This window comes from Phaethon lepturus, unplaced genomic scaffold (assembly GCF_000687285.1).
Source record: "Phaethon lepturus isolate BGI_N335 unplaced genomic scaffold, ASM68728v1 scaffold5560, whole genome shotgun sequence".
In the NCBI taxonomy this organism is placed as follows: domain Eukaryota; kingdom Metazoa; phylum Chordata; class Aves; order Phaethontiformes; family Phaethontidae; genus Phaethon; species Phaethon lepturus.
The window spans coordinates 65171-92386 of record NW_010509781.1 but is presented as its reverse complement, the minus strand read 5'-3'; the positions used below and the strand labels follow the sequence as shown (position 1 = coordinate 92386).

General features: G+C 36.4%; 1 protein-coding gene across 1 annotated transcript in view; it reads right to left on the bottom strand.

The window, feature by feature from the left end:
• The window catches only part of CASK (calcium/calmodulin-dependent serine protein kinase (MAGUK family)), a 97357-nt gene that overhangs the window by 32158 nt on the left and 37983 nt on the right, over positions 1 to 27216 (bottom strand). The window contains exons 8-12 of the mRNA XM_010285019.1: positions 12086 to 12163; positions 10684 to 10764; positions 6334 to 6522; positions 5729 to 5807; positions 843 to 928 (exon numbers count right to left, since the gene is read on the bottom strand). Of these exons, the coding sequence (XP_010283321.1) occupies positions 843 to 928; positions 5729 to 5807; positions 6334 to 6522; positions 10684 to 10764; positions 12086 to 12163 (513 nt within the window). The remainder of the gene's footprint in view (positions 1 to 842; positions 929 to 5728; positions 5808 to 6333; positions 6523 to 10683; positions 10765 to 12085; positions 12164 to 27216) is intronic.

Below are 27216 nucleotides of genomic sequence, written 5' to 3'. Positions count from 1 at the left end.
TTTCCCTATGATGATAATTTAGTATTTTAACAGGTTGCTCAAAGAGGCACCCATCATGTCAAATCTCTGTCCTTAGATATTTTCACGGCTTAACCAGACAAAGCCCTGAGCAACTTGGGCTGAATTCAATCCTGACCCTGCTTTGTGCAGGAGATTGGACTGGAGACCTCCTGAGGTTACTTCCAAGCTGAATGGTTCTATGATTTTTCCTTTGTATTTGTGTAGCAATTACATGAATAGTCAAGAAAAGTTTCTTTTCTCTCATAGAATACTCAGTAACTACACTTGGTGTAGACTGAAGATTTAAAATAAGGGCATGATCATTATAGACTAACTTGGGATGAGTAATAGGAGGAAAGCAGTATTTTTTTCTGCTATGTCTACTAGACAAGAGAAGAAATTCCTGCATTTCAACAAAAGAAACTCAGACATTAGAGAAAGCTTTCTAAAATTTAGAAGAGTTATACACTAAAGTCAACTGCCCAGAGAGTTTGGGGAACGTCCATTACTCAAGTTTTTTTAAGAGCTGGTCAGACATACATCTGTCAGGAATGGCTGGATGTCAATGATCTCCGTGAGACTAAATGGAATAAATACAATGACACCTGGCGGTGTCTTCTACCATTCCTGGGGATAATGTGCAAAAAACCCACTACTAAAAAACAGGAGAGAGCCTGTAGAAGGCTTTAACAGCTGAACACAGGAAGACTTTGTGTTGCATTCACATGCAGGCTATCAAGAATAGAAGAAAAAGGGGAAGTCACAATGAAATTACACAAAAGTTTTGTCAAAATAAGACAGGCATTTTTATAAAGAACATGAGAAAGATTTCAGGCACTTACAAGCATTTTTTGTAGTTGTTCTACAGTTTGATTTGCCACACTGATTCCGTTTATTTCTCGGATTTCATCCCCTACATGTAGTGTACCTGCAGAGGTACCAAAACACACAATCACCTCAAACATGTTTTTACAAATTGACATAATTGTAATACAGTACTAATATTCATACAAAGGCGTAAATAAGAAATAACAATACATTTTTTGGCTAGATTCAGAAAAGGACTTTGGTAGCTATGTATTAGCTACCAAAGATCACAAATCTGTCTTTCAGAGTGCAGTCAATACACCAGCATAAGATGCCCAGGCACCCTATAAAGTATATGAGGAAAACATCAGTCCTTTACCAAGGACACTGCAAAAACCTACACATTGAAAAGAAAGTCACCTGGAAGCATTCAACAGAGATATTCAAGCAGTATTTTATCAGATGATTATTTGATGCAGTTTGGCTTCTGGACATAGTCTTAATTTTATCTGTATGTAAACTTGACTTCAGCTTGAAAGTAAATAATTGGTGTGGCTATCTACAATGTCAGATGATGAAACAAGTATCTACTTAGCTTAGGCAAGTCATAAACTGACCTGCTGAAGCTGGGATTGGAATGCCATGCTACAACATGGCTCTAAGACACTACAAAAGCTCAACAGGGAGGAGGCAGAAAATTAATTAATTATCTTCAGGATTAGAAGCAACCTAGGCGTCTCTTTTTGGATGATGATTTCTGACTTGAGTAGCTCAAGCCCACCTACTTCTAATTCTCTAGCAGTTCTCAAAAAAAAGCTTCCATGGTTTATTATTAGCCAGAATATGTTTTTCACATACAATGAAACATGACAAGACTATTTACTTCACATATTTTTTTCTGCTGTATGATTTATGTAATTTGTGCAAGTATCCTTTTCTAAATACTGTACCTAATACCATTACTGTACCTAATATAATTAATCTTACTTGGAAAACGTAGCAACTGGCAAACGCTTCCTAAACTAAAACATATCTATGGAAAATTACCTGAAAAAAGTAAATCAATTAGAATAATGAAAAATCGTTACAATTCTTTTCATGAACCAAAATAGTTCCAAAGAAAACCATTCAAGCAAAACTTTCAGCTGGACATATGTATGAAAATCAAACTGTTTGCCTGCTAAACACAAGCACAGCCTGACCAAGGAGAAGAATCCTGAAAAGCTCTGTTGCTATGATCCCCTTTGAGCTCTCTTCTTATGAAACAGAAGCTCACTTGGCAGTGCTACAGGACAGAGCCCAAAGTTTACAAAAACTTCCAGTAGTCTCAACAGTAAATCCCTTCAGCCACATTAAATGCTCCAAACAATTCTACAGGAGTTCATCTGCTGATAGTGAAATTATACAGAAGCACTCATCACAATTCTTTTTCCACTCTTCAGTGGAAATATTACCACAATTAATAGTTTACTGAATGTGAATACAACAGTCCTGCATCTGAATTTCAAATTAATCTAGTTCACATCTAGAATATTAATGACCAAATCGCTAGTGAAACACTTTGAAAGTTCAGTTATGGCAGATTGTCTCAGAAAGACATTCAATACCCAATTCTTCAAAAAAAAAAAAAAAAAAAGCGTCTCTGTGTTGACTTCATTATGCCAAAATTAAATTGTGTTTGAAGTGAGTGTAATTGTTATTAAACAATAATACTGAATCAGAAAGAGCATATGCCCTGGAATAGTATAAAGATTCTTTGGCATTATTCAAAATATAAATCTGATGGAATTAAATATTAGAATGAGACTCAGAGTCAGTAGTATCATTTCAGTAGTACACTTAAATAAAATCCCCTCTTCTGGAGCATTTCCCATTTCTATTAGTCTGACAGAAGTGAATATTGTTCTGTTCGTGCCTGGAATGGAGCAGTATACATAAAAGTTGGGAATAAAGCATGGACATTTAGCAGTAGATGGTCATTATGTTTTGGGGGATGGATGCATTGATAAACCATAGGAAGACATTTTCGATCTGAGAGAAGAGGCTTTTATTATTAGCAGAAACTTTTTACTCTATAAATATTCTTGTCGAAAAAGAATATTCTTGACGTCTTTGAATAATGAATCTTCAGTACCATTTGTAGTTCCCATGATACCTAATATCATCTAATTTTGATTGCTTTTGCTTCCTTTTCTATTGGCAGTGCAGTGTTCATTTAGAACTTAAGCTATTCATGACTTACTGATGTGTAACACATCTGTAATAACAAAGAATGGATGTATTTCTGGAGTAAATGATTTCCTTCTTTGTCTTTGCAAGTCAGAGTGAAGACAGTTTTAGGAAGTGTGCGCTCTTTCTCTGCACAGAAGTAAGAGACATCCTACCCTATTAGGAAGAAGACAGAACAAATTCTTGGGATCCCTATTCGGAAACATGTTTTGTAGCCAAAAGAAAATTCTGTAGCTTGGAAAGAGAAAGGCTGTGAACGTATAATCATATTTTCACCAAATAATCACATCCATTTAATTAGAATTCAATAAATGTTATCAGGGGTATTGGCGTTTTAAAAATTGGTGTGAGTTTTACATTAAGACACTTCGAGAATGTAGCATAGACAATGTACAACTGCTGTTTTTCTGGTGAGGTTAAATGGGTAGCTCATAAGACCTCTCTCATCTTTGGAAATATTTTAAAATGCAATATTGGGACCTCTTCTTAAATGCATTTTAAGAATGAATTCACATTTAAGCACATATGCCCCAAAACCAGTCAGCAGCAAAAAAATCTATGGATTAAGATACTGAGAGCTGCTGAAAACTTAAGTTTTATGCAGATCCCCTGAAAATAATATTGACAGTGTGAGTAATCTAAACAGAATCCACAGATAAAAAGTGAATGGACAACTGAGCTAAGTTAAGGCACAGACACAAAGGTGAAAGTCAAGACATAATTAAAAGCCTGAGATCTAAGATACAATTAATTTACTTATCCTAAAAAAGCAGACAAGTCAACAAAAAGACAATTATTAATGACTGAAACTGGTGGTTCATTTTCACTGAGCTGAACCTCTGGAAGGTGCAAGTAGATAGCATCTTTACAAGCCTATCTTCCTACTTCAACTTCCCAACCTTTTGAATAAGGACAACTGTAATCAGCAGGACTAGATACAGCTGGCATAGAGACAGGAGGCAAACCTCACAGCAGCTACTATTTTGTGACTGGGAATTGCACAGTTTGTGCTTAATACTACTAAACCTGAAATTATATAGATCCTGTAACCCTCCCAGTAGATATATTATCTAATCATTGCTGTTATTGCCTGGCAGTTTTCCATATAGCAAGAGGAGACAGCAGAAACAACAACATAAAAGATCCCTGAAACAAATAAAAGCCACAGACCCTGTTAATAAGATACAAAGACATGTTGTACTCAAGATCACTGTCTACTTACATTCGTGTTGTTGTATTTAGTAAAAATATACTAAATATAGGTATTTTGAATGAAGCAGTGAAGCTAAGAGGCATCTACAGCACTAACAAAATTAGAAACATTTAAAAAAAAATTTAAAAAAGATGACAATACTACAGAAACACTGAAGTATAGTTCATTTTCAAACTAAACCTATGGGCAGAAGAGCTACCTTAGTTAGAAAGCTACCTTAGTTAGATGAAGTTAGATAGGATGGGTTAAACTTCTCAAATTTTTGAAATAAAAGACACTGTATAATTAAAAAGAGAAAAACAGAGTTCTAAGTGGGCATAGTTGTATTTTTTTACCCAGTTTTGACAAGTTTTGAAACTTCTATTACCCCCATTATGGAGCACTGTCATGTGAAACAATGCTCTGCAGAAGGATCAGCACTACCTAAGTATATTTGGATGAAAACCTTCTACCTGTGAATCTTGTAGCAATATCCTTTTAAAATTCACTTTTAGAAGCCAATTGAATTTCAGTTCAGAGGGTCCTCTAAAGGAATATAGAAGTGTATAAAAATTGCATCTTTGCTTGTATGGAAAGTTTTATCTTTCCTGCTTATTGACAGGTTTGATCATGTCAAGGCGATAAAGTGAATATAGCAGGAAAAGGATCGCTGTACCCTTTCCCTGTTTCATGTTTTGTCTTCCTAATTACCTGTTCCTAGCTTCCTTTGAAATAGAACAGTAGGCTAGAAGGAACTTTGGTCCGACGAACGATTCAAAAGAAAAGCATGGCAAACTGGAAAAACTAAGTAACCCTTTTAAGGGTGCAATCCAAACTTGCAGCTAACAACCTAGCAGGGAAGTTCATCTGTTTAAATTAAGACAAAGCCCAGCTATTTTTTGACATCTGATCTGGACACACAAAATGGAAAAAAAGGATTAGACTGGAAATGAGAAAACATGCATATCTGCAGGGTTTGCTCTAGTAGTGAAAACTTAATATAAATACTCAAGGTCTAGGCACAAGATAAATTTTTTTTTTCACAAATAATTTTTATGAGCCTCAACATCAAAACTACAAAGATCCTCAAGAATTGTGTGAAAATATATGAAGAAATTTAGATTTTTTGTTGAACAAAGTTCTTTCATTTTTGCAAGGAAAAGTACTGTAACTAGCCTAAGGATTTTTTTTTTTTTCCAACAGAGGATTAAGTAAGTACAGCCCCAGAAATTATTGTCATGTCAATCTCTTACTGAGCTATACTCCCATTACCCTAATTAAGGACTAAATGAAACATAGTGGGCCCTCCTCTCAAAACGCTCAAAGACATCTGCAACTGGAAGGTAACAAAGGCAGCTAACAGGACTCCATCCAGGTACAGAGGTAGACTACTATGGAATAGTAGCAATCAAAATGAGGAGCATGTACCGTTACCTGGTTTGTACAAAATGATCTAAATAATCATGTTTCAAGACAAAACTATTTATGAGACATGATTACCTTGCCGGTGAATCATTCCTCCGTGCATAATTCTTGCCACAATGCAATGGTTCAGCTCATTCATTTTTAAAGTGATTCCCTACAGAAAGAAATGTTTATACTCTTAAAATAAAACATTAAGCAGGGTGATTCTTGAGTGGCTAAGAACAGTGACTTTTCCTAAATGCTTGAAGGCAGAGTATAAATTTTAAGGTTAAAATAAAAACTTTGCCACTCACTTAAATATGAGCAATAAAACCAGATGCTATTTATAAGTGAAGATGCAATAATTTAATATATGAGCATGTAAGATTCTGGTTTGTTAAAAATGTAATTTTGTATTGAAGTGAAAAGTGTCCAGTTTGGTTTAAAGCCTAATCTGCCATAACTACTACAAGGTTGTTTTTAAATGAAAAGAGCTCTAGTGGTACAGCAGTAGCATGAATGCACACATAGCATTTTAAATTAAGGATCTACACAGCAGTATAAGTATCCACAATGGTTGCTGAACTATTCCAACTATACTGGCAAACCTACTTCAAAGGGCAGAAACTGTCATTAAAATCATTGTAATACTGGTCTTTACTAGTAGAGAGTCAAGAAAAATACTGAGGTTCCCTCCATACCATTGGTTCATCTGTGTTCTTCTGGAACTGCACCAGTCGAACTCGTGTTACATTCTCCATATCCATGTCGCCGTTGGCGCTTTCTGGAGAATCTCCGTTTAAGTATGGAGAGGTGGGAGGAGGTGTAACTCTCAGCGCTTCATCACTGTAAACTTCATGTGCCACTACATCATGAGTTTGAAGTAAGGCCTAGGGGAGATTACAGCAACAAAATATCAGACTCCCATCATCTCTGATGCCACCCATTCATTTCTTATAAGTATTTTTGAAGCTTTCCAGAAATTAAAGGAAATTCAAGATATTTGTGTCTCACTTTCTATACAGGAACTTTTCCCTTAAAGGAGTCTAAGACAAACATCAGCAGACTGCAAATGCATACACACACCCCTACCCTTTAAAATCTGCATGAATAAACCTGATTTTCTACTGTAGATACCTCAGTGAGGATGCTGCTGCTTCTCTCTCCCCTGTCTGCAAGGTGTCAGAATTAATCCATCGTTATTTATGTGCCTAGACACAGAATTAGGAAGCTACCTTTCTGAGTGAGTTATTCTATAATAATTACCCTAGTAAAACGAGAAGGTATTCAGATCCCATGGTATTTCATGTTTGGATTTGGGATGAGAAAATGTTGATAATGTGCTGATACTTTTAGTTGTTAAGTAGTCAAGGACAGTCCAGCTTCTCGTGCTGGGCTGCCAGCGAGCAGGCTGGGGGTGCACGGGAAGCTGGGAGGGGACACAGCCGGGACAGCTGACCCAGGCTGGCCAAAGGGATATTCCATACCATACGACGTCATGCCCAGTACATAAACTGGAGTTGGCCGGGGGGCGGGGATCGCTGCTCAGGGACGGGCTGTCGATCGCCGGGTGGTGAGCAATCGCTGTATTGGGCATCACTTGTTCTTGTACCTTCCTTTGTCGGTATTGTTGTTGTTTCCTTCTCTCTTGCTGTCCTATTAAACTGTTTTTATCTCAGCCCACAAGTTTTTTCCCAATTCTCTCCCCTGTCCCACTGGGGGAGGGGGGGGATGAGTGAGCGGCTGTGTGGTGCTTAGTTGCCGGCTGGGGCTAAACCATGACAACATACTGGTTCTACTCCTACACTAACTTATCAAGGACCAGAGGTAGATCCTGCCTCTATACCCAAATGGACAGGTTTCTCAGATAAGGATTGATAAATCAAGCCTCACATTGATGATAAATCAAGTTCTTCAGTATCTCTACAACAATAGAGATACCAGCCACCACCGCAGCTAGGTCAATCTATATTATAGTTAACATCTTGCGAATTTTCATTTCAATGCTCATAGCTCTTAACTTGCAAAACCCATCAGTCTTGGAAGGCTTGAGATTGACCATCTAGAGTTTGTTTTGGCAGTGAAATCTGACTCTGAAACATCTTAGTCTTCAATTAAAACCTTTAAGCAGAACTTAAACTGAAAAAAGTGATAAAAAAACATCCCTACAAGATGTATTACTGAAGTGGAATCCAAGGCAGAAATAGGATTTTCATGGCCTCTACAAAATCTTAGATTTGTTCCCAAGCTAGCACTTCCAAAGTGTACCATGTTATAAAAGATAACGTCATACTCAGTTTAAGTCCCCTTTCAAACTATAGTTGGGAATTCAGCTTTATAACGATGGAATGGAATTCCCTAAACTAGCAATGCTCTGCCCACATTTCCTCCTGTTTTTCCAGTGTTTCAAGCTCGCCTACACAAATACTATTTTTAGTTAAATACCAAACTGTATCCACATTTTCTGCTTTTCATCTTGTCAACCACTAAACTCAGACTTTCAACAATTCCTCTGCACTAGTCTGTAGTACTTAAACAACATTTTATATTTAGAGATGTGGACCATATATGTAAGTTCAACCACTTTAATTAAATAAATTTTTAATTTATTTAATTGGGTGTAAACTTCGGTGTGAATGCTCCTATTCAGGTTTAGGGATTTAGCTTCATTCTCATTCTAGTATCAGAAAACTGTTTGCAATTGTCCCAAAGAAGACATGAGCATCCCTATGCAATCACGCCTTAGCTCTGGCTGTTACAAAAAACATCCATTGTAGGATTGTCTGTGGTCTTGGCTTTGCGTGCAAGCTCTCTTGACTGTTTTTCCTTCAGCTCAATCTACTCAAAGCTACTTACTCAACTTCAGGCACCTGCCTGTATCTGTTACACTCTCCATGCTTTAATATTAAATTTCTTTTGTAAAAGACATTTGTTTCGCATCAAATACTTGCCTTGGTTTATACTGTATTTTTAGCAATAATATACACCTTGTAGGAGATTAAAATATGGTAATTTGAACATTTTTAAAGGTTCATAATTATATTAGATGATTTCTGAATGTGTTAACAAAAATCAACGCTCTGGCTGTGACCATCCAACCAATTCCTCATCCATCCCAGTCCACCCATCAAATCCACCTGTCTCCAATTTAGAGAGAGGATGTTGTGGCGGACCATGTCAAAGGCCTTACAGAAGTCCAGATAGATGACATTGGTAGCTCTTCCCTTGTCCACTGATGGGGTCACTCCTTCATAGAAGGCCACTAGGTTGGTCAGGCAGGACTTGCCCTGGGTGAAGCCATGCTGGCTGTCTCCAATCACCTCCCTGTCCTCCATGTACCTTAGCATAGCTCCTAGAAGGATCCGCTCCATGATCTTCCCAGGCACAGAGGTGAGGCTGACAGGTCAGTAGTTCCCAGGGTTCTCTGTTTGACCCTTTTTAAAAAAGCATGCAATGTTTCTCTTTTTCCAGTCTCCAGGGACTTCACCTGACTGCCAGGACTTTTCAAATATCATGTAGAGTGGCTTGGCAACTACATCAGCCAATTCCCTCAGGGCGCTGGGATGCATCTTGTCAGGTCCCACAGACTTGTGTATGTTCAGGTTCCTCAGGTGTCTCAAACCTGATCTTCTCTTACAGTCAGAGGGACTTTGCTCCTCCAGTCCCCGTCTTGTGGTCCATCCATTTGAGAGGTGAGGGAAGAGACACTGCCAGTGAAGACTGATATGCGGGTTTAACTGCTGCTTTACATGTTTGTGCCATTCCTCCTTATCCTGGACTGCGTGTTTCTGTCCCCTTGCTCATTCTGGCTCTGGTCGTCTTCCACTTCTCCCTAATCCTTTGTGCTAAACTGATCATTGTTTTGTTGGAGCAGTTTTCTACTAGTTTAGCACACTGCAATACCGAAGCACAGTGTCAGATCAATGTCAGAACAACTGCAAGGGGAGAGGATGAAACATCCATCAACTAGCAATTTAGTTTAGGATGCCATAGACTAACTTACTTGAATTACTCACCATCAAAAATACTTTTAATGGAATTGCAGCTTATTTTTTATTTAAAAATACCTTTTATAGAGTTGCAGAAAAGAATTCTGAGAGATCGTTTTAAATTTATGAGGATATCAGGTGGAAATAGAGATACATATGAAAGATGGTTTCCAACTCACTTTTCCTGTCGCTTGGTTTGATACAGTAAATTTTTATATGCCACAATCATTTTTATTGATGCCTACTCTGAAAATAATTTATGCTTAAAAAATGCTCTTCCTCAACAGTGCCTAATGTTTTTGCAATACTGTGTAGTAATTATGCAAAAAAAGGTAAATCAAATGAACTTGTCAGATTCCAAATAAAGAAGTTGAGTATCAGAGGGTATTGTTCTTGTTTTTTCCCTTGTGGTTTGTTTTTTTTTAAATCATTCTTACGATATGGCTGAGTACCATTCCACCTTGTTTTATGTTCTATTTCAAGCACGTATTCCTGTTAAATGTTGAACCAGATTTGTTACAGACTTCAGGACAATTACTGCCCACAAATCAAGTTTGTGAAACAGACACAGTAGGAGTTGATATGTGACACAAATTCACTAGATTGTACAAGCTATTGATTTATTGCAAAATAAATCAATAATAATAATGTTAAATAAACACTTATTTTGCGATGACTTCACACACCTTTATCCTAAGATGACCTTGGGAAAAAGAAAAAGGAGGACCCCAGCTCTACCTATGAACATCCAAAAGGATTCATTCTTCTTTCTATGTGCAACACAGCTCCCCCCGGAAAGACAGTGAAACTACTCCCTAATCAGATTACTCCAAACTGCTGACAGTTTTCAGCACAGTAATGGGAATCAACAGTAGTAGTAATAGAAACTACTTTGCCAGACTAGCAGATTAGAAATACTTATTAATAGGTATATTGTACTGTATGCAGTTTCATCATCTGCAGATTTTAGGGAGAACTTAATGAACTTAAGTTTTCTAATATAAAGGAAATTAAAAAAAACAAGCAACAACACCCCCCACCCCGAGAGTAGCATTTATTTACCATGAAATGAGGTTGTGTTAAAATACGCTTTAGTTCCTTTGCATCATTGTTCTCTGGGTAACATGAAATTTCTTCCAATACCTGCAAAACAAATAGGAGAAATGCCCATAGTAACTTTCTTTTAAAGCAAGCTGTTAATCAAACAAATGAAAACCCTCACTGTTCAGTCAGAGTATCTCCAAAGGATTATACAAAAGAATGTTTTTGACAGGAAAGGGCTTCAGAGAATGTGCTGCTCCCCCCTGCCCCATTCCAAGAGAATAAAATACCTCATTTCAATTTTCTTTCTGAGAGAGAGTAAAGCAGAAATTTGAAGGAAACAGTGGCTCTTTTTTCAATTGACAGTATTCCTCCAACAGCTAAATATACAGAGACAGAAATGAAGCGCTAACTTACAGGTGACACTCATCACCACCAATTGCTACTTTCACACTTGGCCTCAACTTACTCAAACAATCAGTTTAAAAGCAGAATTAAAAATACTCATAAAACCTTCTCTCCACAAATTAAATTGTTAAAGACATCACGTGTAGGTGTCTCATCTGCTACCCCACCTCCAAGCTCCAGATTTTATAAAATCTGAGCCATACTTCAGCTTATCACTGGGGGAAGGAGGAGGCAGGAGGCATTTGCCTGCAAACTGATACTTTCCCCTTTATTTTCCCCACGCAACTACTTGGACAATGAAAGCAGAGTGTTTTGCTTCTGGAAACATCTCCTAGGATTAACTGCCAGGAAATTTTGCAGAATAGGTTTTCGGGGTATCTATCAGCGTCACTGCAGTTTTTACAGTGTTTTAGTCTTCCTGTTCATTCTATTTTAAAAGTGCTATAAACAATGTTTTCCTATGACACTACCCCCAACAACTGTACTTATTTTTATAGATAATATAAAATACAACTTTTTGGTTTTTTATACTACTGGCAGTAAATAAACAAATAAAATACTATTTGTCAGGTATAAGAATTAAGAACATCTGTGTCTATCTTTCATCTTAATGGGTCACTTCATTGCATTTCTAGGTCTGCTCCTCTTAGAGCTATCTATGATAAACTTGTTTTTTCAATTCAAAAAGCTGATACCTACAAACAGATCTTTTTTTGTGAGTAAGTAATATACAAACTGAACATAAAAGATATTGCCTTTACCCAACAGGAGTATTCCTTTTAAGACTGCTATTGTTGCAGCAAAGGTTAAATGATGAAACTGAGTAATCTTTAACAGACATAACGGAATTCTGCAAGTTTATGCAACATGTTATGTAATTTAAGTAAGCAACGGTAGAATTCCAGAAATCAGATTATGATCCAGAATACATAGCAGTATCTTAATGAAGAAAAAAAAGTTCTACTTCAAATACAACCAAACTTTCAAGGTAAAACATGTATTTTAAAGCCATTACCTCTTTGGCTCTCTGTACAGCATCACTTGGAGGATTCCTGATTTGTGGTGAAGATTTTGTGTTTATTTTGTCATAAAGCTGAAATAACAAGAAAACAAACTATTGAAATCATATGCTACTTTATATAAAGTAATGATGAGCTAACAATATCCTGCTTATGTTACCATGATTAAGATGGTTGTTAAACTGCAAGTCCCACAGATGTTTTGTATACAAAATCTAGCAGCTTAGGATTTTGGCTTTTCATTTTTAAACATTTCCTGATTTGAACAGTACCATAGATTCAGAGTTCATAGGATGACATGGGAAAGTTCAAGAGGTTAAGGGATTCTGCAAAGCTCCCCATGCTTTTTCCACAGATTTACAGAAACTATATTCTTCTGCTAGAAGCAATCCTATGAATCTTGAATAAATGCTGTAAATGATACAGTCTGCTATAAAATCAAATTGATCTGCATATCCCACTTTTTTCAATAAATCAGCCATCAAACATTCCAAACAGTAATTTAAATAAACCTCAGAATATGGGAAAATGCTCTTGAAGATATAAATTTATAAAAGCCTAAGATTTTGGAGAAGAGAAAAAACAAATTTTTCCAAGAAAGAGGGCTCACAAAAAAAAAAAAAAGAGTACCCTTATTTCACCAGGATTTTCCATTGCACTGAAGAATGCCAATGTATTTAAATAGGAAATTGTAAACATTCCAGGTTAATTTAAAAAAGCCCCACTTTTAAAGCTCCCTCAACTATGCAAAACAACAGGAGACAGAACTATCTTCAATTTAGAGATATATATTACAGACTCTCTTTCATACAAACCTAAAAGATTGTGCATGTTTTAAAGGAATAAATGTATACTTAAGAATAAAAAAGCACTCTAATATGTACTATTTTCAACTAAAAACCTTTTGGCTTACATTTCAAACAACATAAAGATAGTCATGTAATTAATTCCTATTTATGTTAGACTACTTATTTGAAATGTAAGATAGAAAAAAGATACAAATAGCTATTTTTAGGTTATTAGAGAGATTTTTATCACACTGAGGGTAGTGAAACACTTCAACAAGTTGTCCAGTGGAATCTCTCAGCTTTGGAAATACTCAAAATTCAACTGAAACTCAAAATAGTGTATGTAAACAAACATTCAAAATACACAAGGGCCTCTAACACCTTCAGCAAATCCTAACACGGTAAAGGATGAGTTGATAAGAACTCCCCATTTAGGCTGCTCGGCAAGGAGCTCTCAGCAGCTTCCTCCGAGAAGCTTACAGCTCCATCGTTGGCTGAGGACGGCCTCGGGTGTTTGCAAAGGGAATCTTGTGCCCTCTTCTCTTTCTCACATGAAATACCATTAGGTTTTAGAAGACACGGAAATGACAATAAATGCAATCCAATATCACCACAATTTTCCTTGTGTTCCTCACCAATCTAATGCACATGTTGAACATTTTGAGTCCGTACACAAATAAATACAAAAAGAGGAAACAATGTAACTTCCAAAAAAACATTGCCTGCAGGACAGTTATATCACTGCCTTGGGGAAAGAAAAGTAGAAAAGTCAAGTTAAATCAGTTTCTTCCACATCCAACAACTTCACCTTGTACAACCAAAATGCTGCTGTACTCAGCAGTTTAAGCAGCTAAAAACTGTTGAAGTTTTAAAAATAAAATCTTTCTGCTAGCTTATAGTTCAGGAGATACTTTAGTTGCATACATAATTATTCGTTTTTACCTTTTCTTAAATAAGTATACAAAACCTACCGAAACTCCACCAACCCCATATTATTTTCACATTTATACACCTGTTAAGAAACTGCATCAAGCACTGTGTACTGAGTAAAGCACAGTGGGAGCTGTTGAAAATGCATGATACCCAACATGAATATTACTGAACGTAGTTTTCGAAGCCAGTCACACACACGACCTCTTTAAGATTAATGAAATTACAGAAAAGTTAGCATGAAAATATTTTAATTAGTTATTTCTAGCAATTGTTTAAAAGCTAAGTCGCTGATTTCACTCAAGTCGCTATGTTATTGCAATCCAAAACAACTGGCAGCTTACAGAAACAATTTTTTCTCACTATCATGGGAGAGGACAAGTTATCTTCTGAGACTAGGAAGGAGACAAAAAAGAAAGTAGGAAGCAAAATGCCTCTAAGAATGTTTAGGAAAAAATCAAGGCAAAGTTCAGACTAAACAAGGGTGCATTTATTTTTCCGTAGCACCTTCATGCTGAGGCACGGCACTTAAATTTGATCTTCCAGGAGTGCTACTTACTGAGATTTGCTTCCAAGGTAACAAACCATTAGGAGGGACCCTGACAGTACTTAAAAGACAAACCTTCATATTTGCATTAAGGCTTAAAGCAATATATTACCCATTTATTGTTTCTGGAAGTAGAACACAGCCTCAACTAGAGAAAGCATATATTTTTGGTAGCTTCACTAGCACGAGCAGACCTCTTCTAGAGAATCTTCTTGGGTGCTTTACCTCCAAAGCTCATTACAGTGGAAGGCACTCATTCCAGGGTCTAATGGAAACACTATGCAAACAGCCTACACCACATTATGCTTTTACCATGAGTATAATGTGTTTTTCTCTAAAATTATTTTCTACCTTAACTCTAAAAAGCAAGAAGCACACGAAACCTATGATAAATCTGAAAAGAAACTTGAACCTCTCCAACTTGAAATGCATTTTTAAATGGTAAGTTCCTAATTAAAACCAGAGACATTTCATGAAGGTATACCAATTTAAGAAAAAAAATAAAATACACTTTTTCATTTGTTTAACTCAATTGCCGTCACTTTAACCTCTGCATGCAAGGAAAAAGAAAAACATATTTTCTGCCCAAATAGAAGATCGTACATCTACAAACAAAGAACACAAGTAATACTTAAAAGAGGAGGAACCATCTTGGCAGAGGGAAAGGAAAGCATAAAGTCAGCTACATATCAGTTTCTCCCACGGAAGACTACAGCCAAATGCCATACCATAATGAGAATATCACTTAAGAAATAAGATTGTTATATGTTTGTCACATGCCCCCAATAGATCACTGTTCAGTGCTACATTCAAAATACAGCAAGGATGTCAAGAGGCAGAGAGGGCTCAGAAAAAGCTTTCCAAAAAGATCAATCATCTCTTCCCCTAGTATATTATAAAATGCTTAAAGAAGACAGAAGTTTGATAATATAAGGGAATTCAGTTTAAACGACAAAACTATCACATGATCAGAGTAAAAGGAAGTGGTCGGGACAAATGCAGAGTAGAATTAAAGCACAAATATCAACATTGAAGGTAATAAAGAATGTAATTAATTTACTCTCCTGGGAGTTTTTGAAAACCAGAAACAGACATTTTTGAAATGGTATACCCTAATTCAAGTTAGTTCATGGACTTTTTAGCTTACAAGGGGACTAGGCTACATAATTAAAATTGCTTCTCCTAGCCACACATTCCATAAACAACAGATTAAACTTTAAGATTTCAGTGTAAATAATTTATTTTGTAATTTGCTGCAAAATGATATCTAGATGAAGAAAACTGGTGTTTTATGAATTATCCAAAAGGAAGCCAATAGCAGTAGTGAAAGATTTATTTTTGTATGTGAAGTCAAAGAAGATTTCCACATGAGAAAATCCAAATGGCATAAGGAAAAATGTAGTTTGCCAATTCCTATACAATATTTTTTTTAAACACACTGCATATGTTCAGCTAGTTGTTGCTATCTCTGTGCTCTGAATTACTTTTAAAACAGGAGCTGACCGTGGCTTTCATCATGTCAAAGTTTCTTTGTCTTTTTATAGATGGGCCACAAATTCTTAGGTTTTAATTGTGGTTCTTGAAATGATGGTGGATGCTGTCTTGACCTAAAACTGTTTTTAATCCCTTTTTAACAACAAAACAGCTGTACTTATTACTGACATTTTATGTTAGCAACAGAAAAATTTCCTAGGGGAGACAATCAGTATTGTTATCAAACTGTCTCAGTGTCTATTTTCTCATCTCATCTGGAAACAACCTTTTGTTCAGGCCACGCCATTTCTCTCTGGTATAAGGCATTATAACACTATATTATTTTGGAGAGTAGTGGCACAAATTACAATACACAAGACAAATGCAATTATTACACACTGAAGACAGTAAAATGACAAGACTGCTTTCAAATCTATAAATATATACACAGCAATACCCCATGAACCAATTATCTTGTTCAGGTTCGTATGTCATTATGTATTTCTAATGCACCCTTAGGAGAAATTAAAATAATATTATGTACAAGATTGTATCAGAAGTATGATTTCTACATTAACTGTTTATGTAGTCAAAGCAAACATAAGAACATACAACCAAGATATGTATCTTTAAAAATACATCAAGTAATAGTAAGTAAACCCAGAAACAAAGGAAGTATTAGTACTTGCTTTTTTTTTAATGTTTTGAATATATGGTTTCAAGAATGCTTTCCCTGAATTTTTTTGGACATTAAAAAAAATGTCTGGTTCTAAAGTGTCTCTTGTTTGGTATGTACTCATATAAACAGAAGGATGAATCCAGGATATTATTTTGTATCCCTCATTTCCAATTTTAGTAACTGTGTTCTGTCTGGACAGAATTTTTTAGCATTATGTTATTAAGCCTATTTCAGAAAACACATTAACTCTAAGAATAATTAGTCTTTACGGGTTACAGAAGATTAGAAGCTTTCCACCAGAACACAGCAGAAGCCGGTTAGAGGAGCAAAGCTTATATGATGCATTAATGCACCAGAACCGGTGAAGCAGTCCTACCTTCTTTGCAATCCATGAAAAAAGACTATTTTGTAATATTTTCAAATATTTTTGCACTTAAACAATAGAAACAGCAGAAGCAATTTAGAAGAAGGAATTTACAGTTCCATAATTTGTCTCTGAAAGCATGTGAATTTAGAGGTTTCATGTATGCACATTAACAAGAACATTTGTTCCCTTGGACACCAGAATCCAACACACCTTTACACAAACATTTTACAAAATGTGTAAGAAAACTCTGAATGAAACCTGTTTGCACACATCATAGATTAAAGTAAACATTAATGATAATTACAGCCAGGCTTTATATACTCCTGTGGTACAGAACACATTACTATGTGCAGTTAGCTCCGCAATTTTAATCACAGAAACCCAGCCTGTTTACAATGCTGCTGTCTTTCAGCAGCCCCGTAACCCTAAGTCCTTCAGGGACCATTCCAAAGGTGGCTTCTTGTGGAACAGAATTAACTGGTTCATTCTTCACTGTCCTCAACAGAATGCTTTTCTATGTGATACCGACGGGCTTTCAGCAGGGCAAAATCTGTATGTGCCCTTATGATGGGCTTTCTTTTTGCTGCGACGTTCTATTTTGAAGTCATAGCAAGTATCTCTGATGCCTCCCCCCAGTAGTCCAATCTCCAAAAATTTCACTCAGCAATAAGCATAAACATAACAATTAAAAAATTCTGATAACAATAAAAAAAAAGTTGTAAAATGCCACAGCAATTGTAACCTTTGGAATTTCCAGACTTTTGAATACTTTGCATCTCAGTCTCACTCCTCAGCACCAGTTCTTCTGCGTTTGCTACACAGAAAATAAAAATTCAGAGCTTGATCTAGAAAAGCTCAACAATCACAACTGACATATTAACAAAACTTAATATAACAAACATAAATTGACATCATAGCTAATTAACAGAATAGTACTGCTTCTTAAGAAGCCAACTTTTACTTTAAATTTTGCATGCTAGAACACAAATGCTATGAAAAGAATACCCACAACATGTCAAGTAGTGTCACTATCAGTTGCCCAGCTTTCTTCATTGGAGTAGAGACTTTTTGTCTTCTGCCTGTATGAAGGGAACTCGTTTCTTCTGATATTTAAAAGCAGACAGCCCAACGCCTAATCCACAATCAGACAGGCGAGACAAAACAACAAACTCTTCCCTTCTGACTAGTTTTTCAGATGTGCAGAAATTCCTTTTTAACCATTTCCTGTAAGAGGAGTGAGAATACTGTCCGGACACAACCCCCATTCAATGTCACACTGAAAAATTTAGATACATGACAACTAGCAGAAATTTAGCCTCGCTGCCTGGTCTAATCTTGAATGTAATCAAAGTTAGATCACATGGTGAAATCAGTAAGAATCAGTAAGTATTTATCTACCCAAAATCTGTAAGTTTCTGTGATGCAAATGAGAAACTTTTGTTAAAACAAAAGCTACTGAGCTGCTAGAGCATAAAACCCATGATCTTTCAACACAAATATACATTTTGTGAGGATTCAGTTATAACTCAGACAGATACTGGGTTGCCAACCTCAATTATTAAATCCCCGAATTGAAACATCTAAAAATAATCTTTAAAACATGTCTATATAGATTTGACTTTTGCTTTGTGAGCAATATAACCATACGCAACAGAGTGATACTAGAGGGCTGTTTTTTATCACTTCTAGGTTTTTGTACTATCTAAAAATTCTCTGGTGGAGGTGCTGCCCCTTGCACAGCCACGTTTACTAACAAATAGGCTTGTTGCTCTGTTACCTCCCAGCTCCCTGTCGTGGTACTCCATTTAACCCAGAGGTTTCATGTGCTGCAAGTCTGAAAGAAATCCATGACCTACTGAATGAAATAATACTCATAAGCAGTAATATCGAAGAAGCACTAAAATTAAAGAGCCAATTAGATAATTGATAGAGCACTTCATTCTTTCTTCTGCCAGTTCTGTTGCACATCTCCTTTTCCATGCGAAGTGTTATAACCTTCCCATCGGTGCCTCTTTCCTTGGGATTGTATGCCCTCAAGGAAACACATCCCTGACGGTAACAAATCCTACTGGAAAACGCACTGAATAACAAGGTCACAGTCAGCAGGGGCTTTATCTTCAACTTTGTTTAAAGACAGTCTGTTCTTTTAAACCCTCAGTTTTTCGCTGTTGAGGACTGTGCCTGAAGCTCACTGTTACCATTTTAGCATCAGTGACCTAACTTTAATTTCCCAGCATAATTCTACAGCACACATTACAATCCTGTCCCGTATGAAAGTCCGAAGTACATTTAAGACTCTACTTTGTGACCTCTACAGCATTACAGGTTACAGCCCTCCACAGCTTCAAAGTTTTTTCTGTGTGGTACGCTTACTGTAGCATAGGAGTATGATCAACCTTCGCATTCAAGTTCCTTACACAGCGACATGCTGGGCAACTAAACAGCTGGGCAATTAAACAGCAATCAAAACTACTTCAATAGAAGGTTTCAGAAGTAGTTTGTCAGCTAATACGAGGATTCTCTGACACAGTATTCACAGAACAAGACAGTCTGAAGTAGTACATTAATTCTGTCTGCAAAGACAGGATTTTGTTTCTGTCATGCCACAAAACTGACAGCTACCATCGTTGCAGCTTGTTACTGCAGGCAGGCAGACTTTCAGTAATCCTGATAGCGGTTATGCTAATTTGAAATATTCAATTTCTTTCTACATATTCACATTCATGCAACACATAAATCATCTTTTCTGTAAAAAAAATTCTTATAGTAGCCAAAAGACCCGTGAATTTCACTTTAATTTTGATTACTTACATGCTAGAACTGAAAAACACATATTCTTCTTTTACTTTTTAGAGGAACTTTTGTCTGCAAAATGTAGGCCAACTGTAATTTCTTTTTTAAAGTCATCTGTACTCTTACATATTCATGTGTTACCTGTAGAATAGAGTTACACTTGCTGCTGCCTGTGTCAGAAATGAACATAAAACCAGATTTTTGCATGAAGGTAAGAAAAAATGGTGCCAGGTAAATTCAATCAACCCTATGGAATTTCAAGTTTTATTCCAAGCTGCTTCCTTTTTTGGGGTACCATTCCACATTTGGGCTTCTTCATTTGTTTTATTTTACATCAAGAACTTAACTTTTGGGGAGCAGAAGAGAAAAGAGGAAACCCAGCCAAACCGGGCAAAACATTTTTCTCTGCGTTATTTGTTCAATTCCCACTGCACATGATTGGCAATTGTCTTTTAGAGAGCAAGAATGACAAATTTCATTGTATTGCATACACAAAACCTGAAATTCTGACCATGCAAAACTGACATACCAATTAAGCTAAATGCCAACTGGAAAATATTTAACAAATGTTAGCAGGTGGTTAATGACCACATTTCTGAATGCACGCAGAGGATACTACCTGTTTCTTAGCGGCTAATGCCTTACTACTGGAGGAGGAAGAAATATATTAACTGATCTACTTCAAGAATTGCTAGAATAAAATTTTTTGACCCTTCAGTGTGCTATGCATGACAACAAACACTGCCTGTCAGATGTGGTCCTGCTGAGTTGCCAGAACAGCATCTTCGTAAAGCACAATCAATCAAGGTTCATTCTACTGAGGATAAATATAAATTAAAGGACAAAAGGTGACAGGTATGGTACCTGTTTTAGTAGGGTGGAAGCCTGAAATTATCATAGGCTTCCTTTCAGAGGGAAAACACATCCCCCCAACCCCTAAGAAGTGCACAGCCAAAGGACGCTGTATACATTGCCTTCATAGTAATCCAAAGATGCCAAGTGGCATTACGTATGTTACCACTCAATATTTTACCATCTAAATCTTGCATTGACATATTTTGTATGCTTGGAAACACCAGGAGGTCTAGAAGGTTAACATATAGAGCACTGAAAAGGTTTTCATTTTGTTATGTAGCTTAATGTTGGGATAGCTGTTGTACCTATCTTTTGATGAAAACTTAAAAAAGTGAAAACATACCCAAGTTTAAATTTTCTCAATAGGTTACAATCCTGTAGCAAAACTGCAGGCACTCATGAACTGTGGGGAAATCACACAAAGTTCAATCTGAAAATAAGACTATACAAATCTGTGCAGCTCCATACACTAAATCCACTGTGCTTACATATGTGGGCATAACCATTTTTTAACTGTAGTTCTTAGACTGCCAGTTTGGACAAGGAGTAATTTTAGCTTTTAAAATGAAAAAGGAAATATTACTACTTACGCATATTACATGGCACATTGATTTTTACAGTCTTCACAGAACGTTAAATATTTTCAGAGTTTGTTCTAAATCAATCTTTGCTCTAATTTTATTTTTTAAACTTATATAGTTAAAAATTTTTTAAACTTATAAGTTAAAACTTATATAGTTACTGGTTCAGACCACATGGTCAAGCGTCAAGATGTTCAGTAATGAACTTGTATGTTCTATTTCTTTGCAAGGGGCTAAGTTTTTTCAGCATACATGGGCTAAGCTATGAACGAATTTTAACTCTGTTGTAGAATGTATTCCTTCTCAGCAACAACTACCATGTGATATGCACTTACTCTGTAAATTCAAAGCCTTCACACTTCAGAGATAAAAGAGCTGAGGAAAGGACGATATTCTTACAAAATAAACTGCAGGGTGTGTTCATTCTGTTTCCACAAGTGTCCTTCTAAATTGTGCCTCTCAATTTGTTTCATATTTACCAAGAAGTCTTCTTTTTTTCCCCCAGTTGTGTCACAGAAGTACTGATAGTAAAAAGTTATGCTACTCCTCAAAATCACACAAGACATTATTTCCCTCTATTTAATTTAAAGTGCCCCTAAATGCCTCACTCGTGTATAATGAATCCAGACTCCAGTATCTGAGAGCATTATATTTCACTATAAGTTAGGACTCTAACCTAGTAATTTGTCTCATATTTTAAGAAAAACCCATATTAATATTAATTATAAAAATTCTAATGACTGCAGACTGCAGTTCTTAACAAGTGATAGCAGATATTAGAAGATACGCCGAACAGTACATGTACATAGCTTGCCAAAGAGGAAGAGGTTGCAATTAAGCAAAATTCTGTATCATATGCGATACATGTAGGTAAACATATGTTCTCTTCAATTGGAAAGTGTGGTAAGCAAAGCCTGGGATTGAATAGTCTTAAATAAATACATGCTACACTTTAAAACCATAGTGACAACACAATTTATATTTAAGTAGACTGACTAAGATGTTTTCCTGCCTCATCAAGGGAGGTGGGAACTCTTCAATTTCTGCTGCCATGAGCTGACTGCAGATATCCAGGGTACTCTTCAGTCCTCCACCATACACTACAAGACATATTCAGTACACCAGCTAATCCTTCTCTGTTTCAGGAATTCTATGCCAAGAGTCCCTCCAGCCATTTTTTTTTTTTCAGAGTCTCAACTCCATTCCTGTATCATAAACTAGATTTTTCCCTGTTCACATTGCAAACATTTTAACTTCTTTTGGAAAGACGAAAGAAGTAAAACTAGGAGAGATAAAAGTACTGCTTTGCACATAGCAGTACCAAGAAAACCAGCACAGCAGTGGGAAAATCAACACAATGAAAATCAATGGTCCCAATAAAAAAAACCCACTTTCATTCTGGAATGTACTAGTAGCACTGCTGTCAAAGACACAAGCTTTTCACAAGATACTTCAACATATTTATAATTTCAAGGGCACAAAAATCTCATTAGTTCAATAACAGAGTCACTTAATTTTTTTTTGCTGCATCAGATATCTAATTGAAGTTGATCTTAACAAAACCAAAGCAAACCACCTTTTAAAGATGACACCAAGCAGCTGATCAGATAAAAAACAGTAAGCATAAAAGACATCGAGGTGCTGGAGCGAGACCAAAGAAGAACAACGAAGCTGGTGAGGGGTCTGGAGCACAAGTCTTATGAAGAGCGGCTGAGGGAACTGGGGTTGTTCAGTCTGGAGCAGAGGAGGCTGAGGGGAGACCTTATCGCTCTCTACAGCTACCTGAAAGGGGGTTGTAGTGCGGTGGGTCTTGGCCTCTTCTCCCAAGTAGCAAGCGATAGGACGAGAGGAAATGGCCTCAAGTTACGCCAGGGGAGGTTTAGATTGGATATTAGGAAAAATTTCTTCACTGAAAGGGTTGTCAGGCATTGGCACAGGCTGCCCAGGGAGGTGGTGGAGTCACCATCCCTGAAGGTATTTAAAAGACGTGTACCCGTGGCACTTAGGGACTTGGTTTAGTGGTGGACCTGGCAGTATTAGGTTTACAGCTGGACTTGATCTCAAAAGTCTTTTCCAATCTAAACAATTCCATGACCCTAAAAGCACCAGGGAAAACAAATGCCTCAACACAGGAAGGGCTCTAAAAAGTGTTATGTTACATGGACAACACCTTGATACACCCTAAAGAATAACCTTTGCCCCTTTCTTCCTCCCCACCCCCCCAATACAGACTAATGACTTATAGCAGGAACTATAGACTCAGGTTAAGCCTAAATAGGCTTAATTCCCAATTCTGTCAGCTGAACTAACTCTTCAGGCTCATATCACCATTTTGAAAAAAAAGCATGCTAATGACCATGAACCTAATTCCAGGGGGATATAGAATCCATATAAACCTAGTTAAATCCGCAATGATTACAGAGGGTTGGCAAAAGAACACAGCTTCTCACCTGCCTTGTGACACTGATCATATCTTGCACCAGGAGGTACTAATTTTTTATTAACTAAGTTATTATTTTTAAAATATTGTTTCTCCCTATCCATGTAAATTTTTTGTAATGATATACTGAGAATAAATATATACTGCAATGAGCTCATTAACACAAAGAACAGTCAACAGGTACCAGAAAACTACTTGAATAACTGGAAGTAGGAAGCAGTGAAGCCTGACTGACTTTAAAGACAGAAGCATAGCTTACCGGGCTGTTACTATATTGCCTTTGGGTATTGTGATGTAAAATAAGTGTAGACTGAAGTATCGTTCTGAAGAAAGCTCCCAGCACCAACATAGCGGACGTGTTATTCAAGATTTGTGGGCTATATCCCAGGCGATGTAGCATTTCTTTTATTTTTGCCATTTCTCAGAGTAAGTCCCAAGCTCCGGGAGAAATAATAAATCTAAGAATCTGAAGTTTTACAAGGAAAACAAAAAAAAAGGTAGCTCTTACAGTTAAAAAGAACTGATACTAACTTGAACTGCATTTAAGATAAAAAGTGGTGAAGAAGATGTGGAAAACCAAATATGAAAATGATCCTCTTTACCTCAAAACACTATTAGCGAAGTTAATTAGATGTTCTACAAGTGCCAGGAATACAATTCTAGTGTTCTTGGACAGATCAGGGCCCAGCAACAGAAAAATACACTGCAATCAAGGGAATTTTTGATTTTACTTACTAAAAAGAAGTCTATAGATTTATGCTTTTGGATTAAGATATGTTGGTCTATATCTATGTATATAGACACATATACACACACTTGCAGAGACACTCACAATGACACACCACTGACACAGGGAAGATAACATTAGGCCAAGGAAGGGGCTAAATAATACAATTCTTATTTAAAGTACATACTTTATTAAGCTGAATTTCACTTGATGATTCACCATATCACTGCTATGCTTATAAATACCCAGAAATGACAGAACATTAGTTAGAAAGAAAACAGGTTAAGTGCCACAAAGCAACTATCACTGTGTCATGCAATCCAACTCAGAATTTTGCATTGTTGGAAAGTAGTGGATACATAAATTTCTCAAAAATGAATCTTAATCAATATAAAAGTTACTGTTCGCTCTTATTTGTATTAGCCTTGTGTTTAAGAGACTAAGTCATATATCAGTGCCATATAAGACAAATTCTCTATATAAATTTGTAAGACAGAGAAACAGGAAGAACAAGAAAACAATGAGATGATGCTACATATCCCAGGAATACAGAAAAGGAAATGCAAAGATATGAAGGAAGTTGAAAATGGAAGGTATTTTAGAGAATGACTATGAAATAATGCAGAAGAAATTCTAGAACAGCCTCTGCTTTTAGTGTTCTTTCAGATACGGCCTTCCAGAGAAGTTACCTTTTAGAGAAAAAGCATACTGCACTGGTGATGATGATCCAGCCCACCTACTGAAGGAATTCTTCACACAGTTATCCCTAAGGCTTGGTCAATGTTCTTCTACACTTCTTGGGAAAGGAGTTTCCATTGCAGTGTGAGAGACAGTCCCTCCCACTCCCTGGGGCTGGGCATGCTGCCTCTGCTGGACTGGGATAAAAGCCAGATTTGGTTCCCCAAATAGCAAGGTGCCTTCCTGCCAGCATAGTTTCTTCTTTTTTTTAACAAATATTTTCCATTTGCTTTTGTCTTACAAACATGTCAATTAAAGGATAATTAAAAATAGGAAAACAAGGTGTTTTAAAAATTAGAAAGGATTACTTCACATAAGCATAACACATTCTGAGGGAGTTTAACAAGACATCTAACACACATGCACTTTCTGATCTGTTTTTGCGAAAGAAACACATTCACGTTTCATTAAAACACGTTCCACTTATTAGTTTTAACATAATCAGTATTCAAGAGGGTAAGGACCAACGTTGATCCAAAAAACTTGAACCATGCTATGTGATTCACATAGAAAGCCATTCTTATTAAAATCAAAACATAGGAAAATTAGATGATTCATGAAAATATTTAAGCTTTTTATACACAGCTGCTGGTTTTATTTTCTTTTCTGTATCATATAATAGATATTCCACCACTCCATTAATTAAAAGAAAAGAAAGGAGGAAGGAAATGAAAGCATCCTGAAAATAGAAATCAAAATGTATCTTGCTTTGTTTTTTTTCCCAGGGATATAATGGAATTGTTAAACAGTAGAATTGTTAAATTAATACACTCTGCTCAGACGAAAAGCAAATCAGGGATAAACGTATGAAGAGTGTTGAACATTTTCAAATAGAGAACTACAGTATCAGCCATGGCTGGACACTGCTGAATAACTGATGCTTTTACAAAGGACATCCAAATTTACCGTGCCAACATCCAACATTGAGAGGGTAAACAGAACAAATCAAAACAAATTCAGTAGAAAGCCTCAGCCAACCATGTAAGAGGCTAAACTGAGGTCCCAACAACATTCTTTCTAGCAAAAGAGAAAATATGTTTCCTTAAAAGTCTGGACTTCAGGATCAAATCTGTTTGGATGACTGAGTTGAAAAGAAATACTAAGGGAAGTCTGAAGAGTGCATGGATGCATGTTCCTTTGAAACATTACCATTAGCAGCAAAGGACAACAGACATAAAAGCGAGATTCTCTTGAAAAATCAGTATGCCTTAAATATACGCACTATGAATATAAATTAAGCTCTAAAGGGACGAAGTGGCTACACATATGGATACGATACATACAGCTACTCCAAAATTTATTTAGTCTCATTTAGTTAAAACCATACATGTGTAATGCATTACACCAGCAAAAGGTAAACTTTCTTCAAAGTTCGTAATGCTTCTATCACAGATATACTTGCATAAATAACAACACTTACCTTAACAATTCCATCATGAAAATAATATAAGGGACTCCTTAAATCAACAGCCAAAAGATATCAGCCTACAGAACTATCTGACTCAGGACAGACACAGACAAAGCCAGTAGCATAGAGAGGCCCCAGTCACACAAAAGCTGATATTGTTCTCCTGCTGAGTGAAAATCTCACTTGTAAATCAAACGACATCTGCATTCAGAATCACCCACAGAAATCGTCCCTGGAGAGGTGACCAAACTACTTGACTCAACAGAAGAAAGATTTCTCTTGTCTCCTTCAGTGTAGGCAGCTGCATAAAATAGCAGCTTCTCGTTTTACTTTTTAGCAAACCTTGCTTCCTTTGATGCACAGATAGAGATGAAACACACTATGTAAAGATCTTCCCCATTAGGCACAGCCTTGAAACCCAGTATACTTTTCCAAACAAATAATCATTAAACTAAAATCTTTTGTCATGATACAGAAGACAGCCAAAGGCCATAGTCTCCAAAATTAGGAAATAACTGTGAAGAGGTTACAACTTCTTTATCAGTATTGCTGACACAAGACAGCAATGCCTCCCAGGATGTCTTTCTTGAAAGTTGATAAAAAAATCTTAATTAAAGCATTTGAAAAGGCTTCTAAAAATCTGTCAGTGGTAATAAAAAGCTCCTTCACTACTTAAATTTAGCTCTGTTTTTCCATAAAGTTATCTATATCCTTTACTTTATTACACCCGTTATTATCTAAGTTGGATACTAGAAACAATTTATACAGCTTTATATAAGCATAAACCCAGACAATTCTAAG